This window comes from Lycium barbarum, chromosome 5 (genome assembly GCF_019175385.1).
Source record: "Lycium barbarum isolate Lr01 chromosome 5, ASM1917538v2, whole genome shotgun sequence".
Lineage (NCBI taxonomy): Eukaryota > Viridiplantae > Streptophyta > Magnoliopsida > Solanales > Solanaceae > Lycium > Lycium barbarum.
This window is the reverse complement of record NC_083341.1, coordinates 10,620,599-10,633,359: the sequence shown is the minus strand read 5'-3', so window position 1 is coordinate 10,633,359 and position 12,761 is coordinate 10,620,599. Positions and strand designations below refer to the sequence as shown.

The 12,761-nt window shown below is 33.5% G+C and overlaps 2 protein-coding genes across 3 annotated transcripts; both read right to left on the bottom strand.

The window, feature by feature from the left end:
* Window positions 1-281: 281 nt before the first annotated feature.
* On the bottom strand, window positions 282-7,247 carry LOC132642276 (protein trichome birefringence-like 33). Its single transcript, XM_060359522.1, has 6 exons — window positions 6,792-7,247; window positions 5,595-5,808; window positions 4,983-5,154; window positions 2,210-2,409; window positions 1,678-1,836; window positions 282-1,200 (listed from the first exon to the last, which is right to left on the bottom strand). Exons 1-6 carry the CDS (start codon window positions 6,961-6,963, stop codon window positions 861-863), a joined length of 1,257 nt encoding a protein of 418 aa, XP_060215505.1. The 5' UTR covers window positions 6,964-7,247; the 3' UTR covers window positions 282-860.
* A 618-nt stretch (window positions 7,248-7,865) lies between these two features.
* Window positions 7,866-12,290, bottom strand: LOC132640416 (protein trichome birefringence-like 33). Of its 2 annotated transcripts, none has more exons than XM_060357005.1 (6): window positions 11,999-12,290; window positions 11,158-11,368; window positions 10,624-10,714; window positions 10,234-10,433; window positions 9,685-9,843; window positions 7,866-8,716 (listed from the first exon to the last, which is right to left on the bottom strand). In XM_060357005.1, exons 1-6 carry the CDS (start codon window positions 12,174-12,176, stop codon window positions 8,377-8,379), a joined length of 1,179 nt encoding a protein of 392 aa, XP_060212988.1. In that variant the 5' UTR covers window positions 12,177-12,290; the 3' UTR covers window positions 7,866-8,376. The 2 variants fall into 2 exon arrangements, with proteins under 2 accessions (XP_060212988.1, XP_060212986.1); XM_060357003.1 differs by having other exon boundaries at window positions 10,543-10,714; window positions 11,999-12,286.
* Window positions 12,291-12,761: the final 471 nt, after the last annotated feature.

The window sequence follows — 12,761 nt, the reverse complement described above, 5'->3', positions numbered from 1 at the left end:
GCTTATTTTCTTTCTAGCGCGTATGGCTATAGGTGGTAAAATGATTTTCGTTGGAGGAAAAACAGTTTTAATAGTGCTTTATAATTTGAAAAGAGAAAATGTCCTGCAATTTTTTTTTTAAATCTTTACGTGTAAAATAAAAGACCTGGACATTTAACATAGAACTAAAAAGAAACTATAACGAGCCACAAAACTAAGTTTTTTTTTTTCAAAAGCCATAACCAATTGACTCACAAGAAACTAGCTTGATGAACATCAATTGCCTAAAAGTAAATATTTCTGGTCAGATGTGATGTTTATGTTCTGATTTTTGTAAATAATACGTAAAACAACAGTATAGTTATATGCGTATGAAGCATTATATGATTAGAGAGGAAATGATCTTCTATGACGACTTACAATTTGATTAGAAGAAAATAATGCTTCTAAATCTCTTCTGTGTTATTTTCAAATCTTTTATGTATAAAGTGATGATCTCTAGTAAAAAAAAAAAAAAGACATAACACTAAAAATGAATTTGTAAAAGACTGCAAAACCAATACAATTGACCCTCAATTCCATTAAGAGATAAATAAATAATTGGACACGGTTTCTTGTCTCATTTTTGGCCAAAAGCAGAACGACACAAAATATTTCCTGTTCGACAATTTTCAAAACTACTATCCAAAAGAATAAAAGGATACATACATTTATATTTTCTATCCGACTATCGAAAAAGATAATTAACAAAAATATATAATACGATAAGCCTTCTTGTGTCTCTTTAGTTATTTTCTTACTCTATCCGACAATCGAAGATAACAATTGGAAAAAATATATAATATGATACTTAAATCTTTAATTATCCATATATAAAAATGTCAAGGATAAAAAAGTTTTGTGAATAAAAGCTCATTCCAAGTATCTTGAAGGCCAGGCAAGCACCAATGAACACAATCAGCATAGCTGAATGGATTTGCTAGTTGTTGTGGGGTTAATTTATGCCATTGCTTCTTGTAAATTGTTGTATGTGCATCTTTTCTATAACTTGAGAGCTGTGTAATGTTGAGCAATGAGATTGGCACTTTTGATTTGCCAAATTCTTCTCCAATCACTTGCATTATGCTTTTCCTACTACCTGATCCCCAGTAATTTGGATCCTCTATCACTTTTGTTTCATTGTAACAATTCTTGTCTGGTTCACCTCCCCATTCTAAGCTCCTGACAAACAAAGAGTGGATATGTTATTTCTCAATGGTAAAATGCAACCAAAATTTTCAAATGTTATTGAAAATATTAATATCTGTAGGGGCTTTTGTTAACTCTCAAACTACGTGGGTGGAGGTGGGGTGGGCGAGGGTGGAGGGGGGGGGGGTGAGGGGTGGACAATCAGCAAATGCCACTTATGAAACTTATTTTCTTACTTTCACAAGGAAAGGTCATTTTTCTTGATTTTGAATGAACTTATTTTTCTAAAAAACCAACCAAATATGAGAAAATCGAAAAATATGTTTTGAAAATATTTTCTTCCATACCAAACACACTTCTAGTAGTTCAAGTGAAATAGATTATTTTCCTTTTGTTGTTATGATCTTTTTCCCTTTTTTGTTAAAAGCAAAAATCTATCATATAGCAAGGGAAGGAGATGGGAACATTTTTTAAGGTAAGGGAGCGATAAAAGGTTATAGTTTTACTCACTTTTCATGCGAAGGTGACATGCTAGTGAAGAAAACTCTGGTTTTCTTTGGATCCATATTCTTTTTAATCCATCCTAACATACTCTTCATTGCCATGCCATATGCTTCCTCTGTAGATACCTCCACTATATCTTTCACTTCATCATCAAATGACCCTTGCCTGCATTAATTAATTAGCGGAAAATTCAGAATTTAGACGTTGTAGGTTCTAAATTGAAAGAATGAGTTTTGAAATGTATAATATCTAAGCCTAGAAAGCTGGTATCCAATCCCTTGACCTTGTCCAAGGGCGGAGCTAAGGGCGCAACCGCACAAGGTGTTCATCCAAATCCCATTCACCAGAAAATTACCCTATACATTTAAGGTTAAACATTTTTATGTATATATAGTAGATGTTGAATCTCTTTAGTTTCTTTCTGCATTTAATTTTTATTTTTTCAATTCCCCTAGTGAAAAAATCACGACTACATCACTGACAAAAAGCAATAAATAAAGAAAATAGATAAATAACACCAAAGAGGCAAGGAAATTACACAATATTAAAACGGGTGCCACTCCTCCACCAAAGGTAAGTATTGAAAACGATTATGTCAGCTCCTATCCAATTTTTTCCATGTGTGTTTATTGAACCTTTTCGAACAGCTCTTTCTTCGATCCTATGTTTGGCTGGATTATCAGAATTTGATTCCAGCAAAAATGGTGCCCAGTAGAACTCAATTGTTGCATTGTAATCCTGAAAAAAAATTACTCAAATATAAGCGAAGTTTATACATATTTGTATTAGGAAACCAATGTTACTAATAATAGAATTGTAATGTGGATATAATTAGCTTTAGTCCGCATTTGACTACGTTCTATTTAGCCGAGGGTCTATCGGAAATAGCCTCTCTACCCTATAAAGGTAGAGGTAAGGTATGCATACATCTTACCCTCTCCAGACCCCACTATGTGGGACTACACTGGGTATGTTGTTGTTGTTGTTGTTGTATATAATTAGCTTTAGAAAAATCACTCTTAGTATCAAGTTCTATCAGAGCACGAAAGGGTGATAGACTATCTTGCGCTTTCACTGGAGATGGCTATCAATTTCTATCAGAGCACGAAAGGGTGATAGACTATCTTGCGCTTTCACTGGAGATGGCTAGAGGACGGCCAAAAAGGACGCACAACAAAGCTATAGATGTAGGGAAAAAGACTAATGTGACCAATAAAGGGCAAACAGAAGACATGCAAACCATTCTACAAGTCAATCAGTACTAAAAAACAGGAATTAGCCGCGGATAGCTTACCCAAAAAGTCTGTAGCTACGAGCAAATTAGTCACGATGTTCGTGCCTAATTCCTTTTTTTTTTTTGGTTGTAGTGAATGATGTTACTTAATCTCAGAAATCAGGAGCAATTGAATACAATGCAACAGTTGCAAAATTGGATTCAGCTGAAGTGACAAAAGTGAAGGTTGAGCTCAAGAAGCTAGACAACAATGAATATATAGGGATATCTAATAAAGTTGAAGTAACAAAAGATATGCTCTCAGTACTACAAAGGCAAATAAGATATATAGATAAGTGAGCACCAGAATCTATTTGAAAAAGAGAAGAGTTTAAGGAAGGATATTGAGAAATGAAAGTTGATTGAGGAGAGTGTGCCACTAAAAAGAAGACAAAGATATAATAGTTGAAAGAAGGAGACTCAAATACTGCATTCTTCCATGCTTGTAAGAAGAATAGGATTGCCTAAAATCAAATTAGAAGTCGGACTACAGCAGAGGGTAAGATAGGTCATACTGCAGAAATAATAGAATCAGAAGTTACTGGTTTTGAGAAGCAGCTATTGGGATCAACTTCCTAGTATTAGAAGTAATGTTATGTTATTAGGCAAAGTACTAAACAGACAACAGCAGTTGAGTTTGATTGCACATGTTACTAGAATGGGGGTGGTAGAGGCATTGGAGGGGATTGATTATCAGAAGGCTCCGGGATGTGATGGATCAATGCTCTATTTTTCAAGAAAGCCTGGAGTATAGTGGCGGTTCACATAATTGTTGCTATATAAGATCATATAAAAAATTATCTATACCAGGTTAAGTGCAATCATAAGTGGACTAATTGATGGCAGCCAAGCTATATTTGTATTTGGAAGACTCGTATCTGATAACATTATCCTTAGCCATGAATTGATTAAACGCGACAGTAAGAGAGAAATCTCACCAAGGTGTATGTGAAAGTTGATTTACAGAAGGCCTATTATTCATTAGAGTATATATATTTGGAACAAGTTCTAACTTGCTTGCACTTTCCAGACATATTTGTCAAATGGATATTGTGTTGCATTACCAATGTATCCTATTCCATTTCAATCAATGTGGTTCCAATTAAGCCATTTCCTGCTAAGAAAGGATTAAGATGTGATCCAATATCACACCTACTTGTTTTTTATAGTAAGGAATACCTAAACAACAACAACAACAACCCCAGTATATTCCCACAAGTGGGTCTAAGGAGGGTGGGGTGTACGCAGACCTTATCTCTACCTTTGTAGGGTAGAGAGGTTGTTTCCGAAGTGAATACCTAAATAGACTGGTGAAAATTAACTCTAAAGAATGAACCTGATTTCAAATATCACCCAAAGTATGATAAGTTGAAGATGGTCCAGTTGAGCCTTAAAAATGACCTACTTTTATTTAGCAAAGGAGATATCAAATCTGTGCAGTTATTATTCAACAATTTCACATAGTTTTCTCAGGCTTTTTGGATTGGATGCAAATATCCAAAAAGCTTCATTTATTTTGGAGGGGTCAATCAGAGTATGTAACAAATTCAGTCTATGCTTTGGAATGCCTAAAGGAGAGTTGCCAATAAGGTATCTGTGTGTACCCTTCCACTTTAAGAGACTAATTGATCCCATGCCAACCATTACTCAAGAAGATGCTAGGTAGAATTACATCCTGGACTTTAAGAATTTATGTCCTATGCTGGAAGAGTACAACTACTGAAATCTGTATTACTCTCTATACAGATATACTGGTCACAACTTTTTCTATTATCTAAAAGGGATGAAATTTTGATTGAAAGGATATGCAGAACCTTCCTCTGGACAGGACGAATTGATCTTTCAAAAAAGGCATTACTTGCATGGGATAGACTATGTCAATAGAGTTTGGTTGCTTTTACATACTGTGGCTGTCCAATATGCTTTCTTTCCCTTTGATTGAACTTCAAACTCTCATTTGATAATAAAGAAAATTTATTTACCAAAAAAAAATAAAAAAAAATTGTAATGTGTAAGCTCAAAAATTGCTAGAGATCACCTTAATGGTGAAAGCGTCGAAACTACCAACAGTTTTCATGGATTTAGCTTCCTCAGGAATGATTCTATGGACAAGACAAACCATAGAAACAAATTGTCCTCTGTTCAAGGAATCGCCCACGAATAACATCTTCTTCCCTCGAAGAGTTTCCAGCATTAGTGTCGCATTGAAACTGCCATAGCATGAGAAAAAAGAAAGAAAGAATAGAGCTATAAAGTTTGGAGAAAAAACAAGCACAATAACAATATCTCTTATAATCAATTATTAATTGATGCAGAGTACAGTGTAAACAGCCAAGCAAAATACTTTAAATACAAAGTATAATGCATAATAACGGTAATCATTATAACGCGGGGTAATTGAATCTTTCTTATTGGTTAATTACTCAACAATTCTAACTCTAATAATATGCTCCTTCAGTCCCAGATTATGTGACACTGTTTGACTGGACACAAAATTTAAGAAAAACACTTCTATTGAAACATAAGGAATAATAATTCGGTTGGACCCATAGCTCAATAGTTACATCCTCCACTGGACTAATGGATTCCTAACACAATATGCATAGAATTAATTTAACTTATATTCACTGACAGTATAAGAGAATTTTACCTCGGAAGAGAACAACCATGAGGTTGCCATCTCCAATGTTGATAATCTTTATCTGGCCTTCCATGTTGTTGACAAGTCAATTGTGGCTGTATGTAAGGACACTCTGATTCTTCATACAAAGGCCTTTTCTCATCCCAAACCCATCTCCCATTGAACAGATTGCATCCTTCTTTTGTCTCTCCTATGGCAAATGGTAACTTCTCTTTGTTCTTCTCTACCAATAGAAATTCATAAGATACAGATACAGTTAACCAGTGATAATATTAGGAATTTCGCTAAAGGTGTTCAAGATTTATTGTAACCGTATATAATTTTCTAACAAAAAATGTTCAACTGACCGCCCTTCGATCTGTGTAGATAAGCCACTACAGTCAATTTCACCCCCACTTCATGCATACAAATCAAAAGGATGTGTGCACAAAAAAAAAAAAAATGGATTAGTTATTTTGGTTTTTTTCTTCTTTTTGTGAGTTTTTGGTTGATTAATCTTAAGAGAACTGGTTTTCGAATTTACACTGATTGTCCGCTAGTAGTTGGCGGATTTAGGGTGGGTTCAGCTAAATCCTTTGCTTCCAACTCGAACTCTGTCTAAATATGAAAAAATGTATATTAAAAAAATCGAATCATGTATAATAAGAGTATAAGACCATAGTCATTTCTGAACTCATGAACTCTAGATCTTGGATTCGACTCTGACTCAGATAGTGACAGAGCTATTCCGATCAAAGGGGTGTCATCACCGAAAATTGCACTATATAGATAGGCCAATTTTTTTTAAAAAGGAAAAAATGTATATATGTTTAGATACCATGTGTTGAATCTTTTCTTGAAAGGTGTAAATTATATTTTGACTTCCCTTAGTGAAAATTTTAGCTCCGCCACAGATCTCAGGAGAGACGACATTAATAAGTTTAGTGAGAGAACTTACTTTGTGTTTTAAAATGTTACCTAAAGTCCAATCTCAAATCACACTCCAACTTGGTTCATTGATATTTACTGGTAACTAAACCAAAGAGCCTGAAAGTCTCACTTGTATCATTAGAATTACATTCGGAACCATATGAATAGGTCCCAAAAAACGTCAGTATGGCTTCTTCAATTTCTCGATAAAAAAGCAATATGACTAATAATATTTCGAATGTAAAGATAATATATACATACCAAGAGAAGATAAAAAAGGGTGTTGATCATACTTACTTGCAGATTTTGGATTTGGCCAAATAAAGTTGGCCAACGATGTGACTGATGGAGAAGATGGAAGGAGATAGGATGAATAAGTGATCAAAAATACAACCAAACTTAGTAATATGAAGAGAAAATTATAAAAACGAGCTTTTCTAAAGATAGGTAAAGGAGGAGGCAATTCCATCTATTGAAGATTTTTTTTTTATTATTTTTTTTTTATGTTTTTGGCACCATGCAATATGCCTCGATACAAGAAGTACAAGTTTGAGGTTAAAAAATCAAGTGTCATTTGTATTTTTTTTTTTCTTAGCTTTATGTTGGCCTCTAAAGGAGAGTTGAATTAGATTCATTGTCTTTAAGCTAGATCATCTACTTTCCAAATTAGGCCATTAATTAACAATTGGTGCGAACAATATCAATAATTCGTAATCCCATATGGGTAGTATGTTAGCTTTATGTTCGTTGAATTTGGGACAAAATGCATTAACATTATTGTGCTTTTCATGCGATTAATTTTAGGTAAGTAGGTATCGTTAGTTTCATGTTCTATGTGATCAAGTAGTAATGAATTTGCTCGAGGATAATTTACTTTCCAAATTAGGCTAGCTTAACAATTGGTGTATGCATCCATAATTCCTCTTCCATATATGTGTGGTATAGTAGCTTTATGTTCGTTGAATTTGGGACAAAATGCATTTCCATTGTTGTGTTATTGCTGCTATTGATTTTAGATAAATAATTGTCCCTAGTTTCACGTATGTAGTATAATATACCTTATTAATTTGCTCAAAGATATGATGTTGTCATTATTGCTCCTCGAAATGGATAATGACTCTACTCCTTAACACTAGTGTATGTATATGGGCTCAGGGGCGGAGCTAGATTGCTAGAGCGGGTTTGGCAGAATCTAGTATTTTTATCTAAATCTGTATTTGCCTTAAAATTTTAATTTAATATATACTTATTATTAATTTAAAACTCAATAATTTAAAAAACTAACATTCTGAACCCATAAACTTTAAATTCCGACTTCTCTTATTGGGTCTGGTCTTGTACTATTCCAACTTCCAAGGAAATGTTCACACGTTCACAAGAAAATTAGTTGAACTTAATAAAAATAAAATATAAAATAAAGAATCCAAAGATAAGTACATTTATGCATATGGGGCTTTGAATTGAATTAGATTAAGAGAGAAATAATTGTATACAATTTCTGAGTCCCAATTTTGGGTAAAAAAGATTAACACAAATTCTTTTCCTTGAATAGTCCTTCACCTATAGCAAGTACTTGTACCGCCAAAGGATGTAGTGCCGTGAATGGGGTTGCTCCTCCCTTAACCATAGGTCTCGGGCTCGAACTCTTACGGAAAAATTCTTGGTTGGGAGCGCTTTCCTCAAATGAGCCCTATGCGGCGCAAATTCAGATTTTAGCGAGGCTCCAATGCGCACGGATACCGGACACTGGATGGGAAACCCAAAAAAAAAAAATCTTGTGTCTCTTTAGTTATTTTCTTACTCTATCCGACAATCGAAGATAACAATTGGAAAAAATATATAATATGATACTTAAATCTTTAATTATCCATATATAAAAATGTCAAGGATAAAAAAGTTTTGTGAATAAAAGCTCATTCCAAGTATCTTGAAGACCAGGCAAGCACCAATGAACACAATCAGCATAGCTGAATGGATTTGCTAGTTGTTGTGGGGTTAACTTATTCCACTGCTTCTTGTAAATTGTTGTGTGTGCATCTTTTCTATAACTTGAAAGCTGTGTAATGTTGAGAAATGAGATTGGCACTTTTGATTTACTGAAAGCTTCTCCAATCACTTGCATTATGTTTTTTTTACTATCTGATCCCCAGTAATTTGGATCCTCTATCATTTTTGTTTCATTATAACAGTTCTGATTGAGTTCACCTCCCCACTCTATGCTCCTGCAAAAAACAAAAAAATAAATTCCCCTATTACTAAATGGTAAAATGAAAAGCCTAAATTATCAAGTGTTGTTTGAAAATATCAATTTGTTGCTACAAAATTATTAATCCTACTTGTGCATCACACATCATATAAATGGAACTTTCGAGGAGTTTTTTTTTTTTTTCTTCCATCAAGTCTATTACAAAATACTTAAAAGACAAAAGAGAGAGGGGACTCAATAAGTAAAAAAAAAAAAATCTTCTAAATAATGGAACTTCTATTACAATTGTTGTTTGAACATATTACAACATATAAGATTTGGATTTTTCTTCCAAAGTTGAGTCACATAGACTTTTGAATCAGTAGCTTTTTTTTCAGATTTAAGTTATATGCACCGACGAAATATTGAATTGTGCACCATTAGTATAATTTAACATGTTATAATAAGTTAATTACTTATCATTTATAAATAAAGATTACTAATGGATATTATTAACTAGAGCTACTTGCAATTACCTTTAACTACCTTGATATTAAAAATATTTTTTACAAGATCAATGCGCTTCTTTTTAAAACAAGAAAAAATAGGTTAAATCTTCACGATCCAAATACAGTGCCCCAAAATTATGTATGTAGACCAAGTAAATCCTAACAGGTAAGGGCACTATCCCCATTTGGCCATAATAATATTTGAAGTATTTGAAATATTGAACCACTTATTTGAAGAATAGGTAAAATGAAGCCTTCACTCATATATCTAGATCTTCAATTTTTTCTTTTTGTTCCAAACATTGAAATTGATGTTCATCCAAAAAAAAAAAAAAAAAATCAACTTCAGCTTCAAATACTTTTATTTTATTTCAATCAAATATTGTCTAAACACCAATACTTTTTTCCTTTTGTTTTTCTAATCATTTTCGTTTTAAAAAAAAATTAGCAAGGATAGGAGGGGAGAGAGAAAATTATACTGTATAGTTTTTCTCACTTTTGATGAGTTGGTGACATGCTAGTGAAGAAGACTCTAGTTTTCTTTGGATCCATATTCTTTTTAATCCATCTCAACATACTCTTCATTGCCATGCGATATGCATCCTCTGTGGATACTTCCACTATATCTCTCACTTCATCATCAAAAGACCCTTGCCTGCATCATTCAAATCCCAAACAAACACAAGAATCAGTGGCTGATCAAGAATTTAAACTTATAATTTCCGAGTTGAAAGAATGAATTCTGAAATATATCTAATGACTCCAAAACATGGAACACTTCCGATCTCATGACCCATGGTCGGACCCGTCAAGATAATTAACCATCAAGGATTGCGGTCGATGGATAGAATTTGTCCATCCTTAGTCAAAGGTATTCAGTTCGAACTGGGAGAACCCTGAAAATGTGGAAAAAAATCCTGGTAGGGAGCATTTCCCCCTTTAGTGGGCTTTAAGTCGCGTGAATCATGATTAGTGGATGCCCCAAAGTGGTAACATTATCGGGTGGAAAACCAAAATAAAATAAGCAAAGAGCTAAGGAAGTTACATAATATTAAAATTGGGGCCCCTCATCCACCAAAGGTAAGTATTGAACACAACTATGTCAGCCCCTTTCCAATGTTTCCCATGTACGTTTATTGAACCTTTTCGAACAACTCTTTTTTCAATTCTATGTTTGACTGCATCGTCAGAATTTGATTCCAGCAGAAATGGTGCCCAGTAGAACTCAATTGTTGCATTGTAATCCTGAAAAAATTACTCAATATAAGCCAAAGTATCTTTGTACTATAAAATCAATGTATCATTTAACATAATTAATGTGTAAGCTCAAAAATTTGTTAGAAATGATGATCACCTTAATGGTGAAAATGTCGAAATTACCAACAGTTTTCATGGATTTAGCATTCTCAGGAATAAGTCTATGGACAAGACAAACCATGGAAACATATTGTCCTCTGTTCAAGGAATCGCCCACGAATAACATTCTCTTCCCTCGAAGTGTTTCCAGCATTAATGTTGCATTGAAACTGCCACATTAAGTTATTGCAAACGTTAGATATCAATCTAATGTTTTGTCCATAAGGTTGAGCAATATATAAGCAAACATTAGACCCAGTTTAACATTGTCCGGATGGGAATTGTTCAAAGGCTATATTTGCACAACTATTTAAAAAAGGACAAATCTAAATGATGACTTAAAAAAATGGACATTAGCATAAGTCAGCCATCAAAAAGCTCCAAAAAACTGACTAATACAGAAGCGGATCAAGGATTTAAATTTGATAAGTTCGTTTTTTAAAATTATTAGAGCAGAACTCACAGCAGCTTCAAATTTATGAATTCAGAATCGGTTGAACTAGTAGCTCAAAGGCTACATCTGCCATCGGACTAATGGATTCATAAAGATAACTAATATGTCATGCATAGAGTTCGTTTAACTTATATTCACTGACAGTATCAAAAAACTTACCTAGGAAGTGAGCAACCATGAGGTTGCCATCTCCAATGCTGATAATCTTTATCTGGCCTGCCATGTTCTTGACAAGTCAATTGTGGCTGTATATAAGGACACTCTGATTCTTCATACAAAGGCCTTTTCTCATCCCAAACCCATCTCCCACTAAACAAATCACATCCTTCTTTTGTCTCTCCTATGACAAATGGTAATTTCTTGTTCTTTTCTACCAACAAAATTCATAAGATACTGTCAATTAGTGGCAAAAATACAAAATTTAATGTAATAAATATATGTAAAAAGTAAATTTTGACTTATATATGCAATATTAATGTTTATAATACAAGGTATTTTGCCGGCCCCATGGCTTTGTTCTAGTGGTAAGAGCGGAGGGTGATACGTAGGTTATGCTTACGTCCAGTTCAAACTTTAGCACAGGCAAAATTGTGATATTTAACTGGAGAAGTGTAAAGGGGCGGGCTCATTATCCAAAAGGAAAACCATTCTAAAAAAAAAAAAAATCATTCTCAAGATAACACACGATATAACTTTATGATAAAGAGTGTTCGACTGACCACTCTTCATCGATGTAGCTATACCACTGCAGTCATACTCATATTGAACTCGCTGACTCTAGATCCTGAATTCAACTCTGCCTCAGAAGGGACATTAGTTTTGAAGTTTAGTGTGAGAATAATTTATTTTGTGTTTTGATTGTTTTGTTATGTTTTCATGTTTGGAGCAAACAGACAAAAATTGTTAAGTCTTTTCTCTTGGACAAACATGCATGAAAATTCTTCCCAAAAATAAATAAACAAAGAGAAAGAAAAAGTGCAAATTAATTAGAATTACTCACTTATACTTCTGGAGATACTAGCACTTTGTCGTTGGCTAAAAATGCAGCTGAATTCTTCACTGTACAGAATAGTCACAAGAACAATGAAGGATAATAATATCAAGATCAGAAAAGTAGAAAGACGAAGTTTTCTGAGAATTGAGGAGGAAAATGGAGAAGATGAGAGAGGTGGCTTCATTATTTTTCTTTGTTGAAGCCTTTGGTAGCTACCCTTCTTTGTCTGTTTTATTATTGTTTTTGGTTAGGTAGTGAAAGTCATCTACTCAGTGTTTAGTAGTCTAGAAAGAGTTGAAAGAAAATTAATTTATTTCCAGCTAATTGAATTATTAGTTGTTTTGGAACTATTTGTTTGCTATTCTAGTTATCACTGTCTTATAATTGTTGTCACACTAGGTTTGAAGAAAAATAACTGATAACAGAAAGGTCATTAATGGATGGCGGAACTTAGGCCCATTTATTTTTTATTATGATTAAGATGTCTGAATCTAAATATATAATTGAATTTTAAGATGTGTACTAAGATTACATCGTTTGAGAATTGAGATATGACAATAACACGTTAGTTATGCCTAGAGTTTCATTTTACATGGAGGGGCCCGATGTATATGTATTTTTCTAATAATTTTTTGAAAAAGAAGTAAAATAACTTAGTATAATATGTAAGCTTGTTTGTAGTACTATTTCTTATATGAAAGAAAAGTAGTGGTCGTGGGTAAATTTATAGGTGCAATTTAACAGTTTGATTAAAAATGTATGTTTCTTC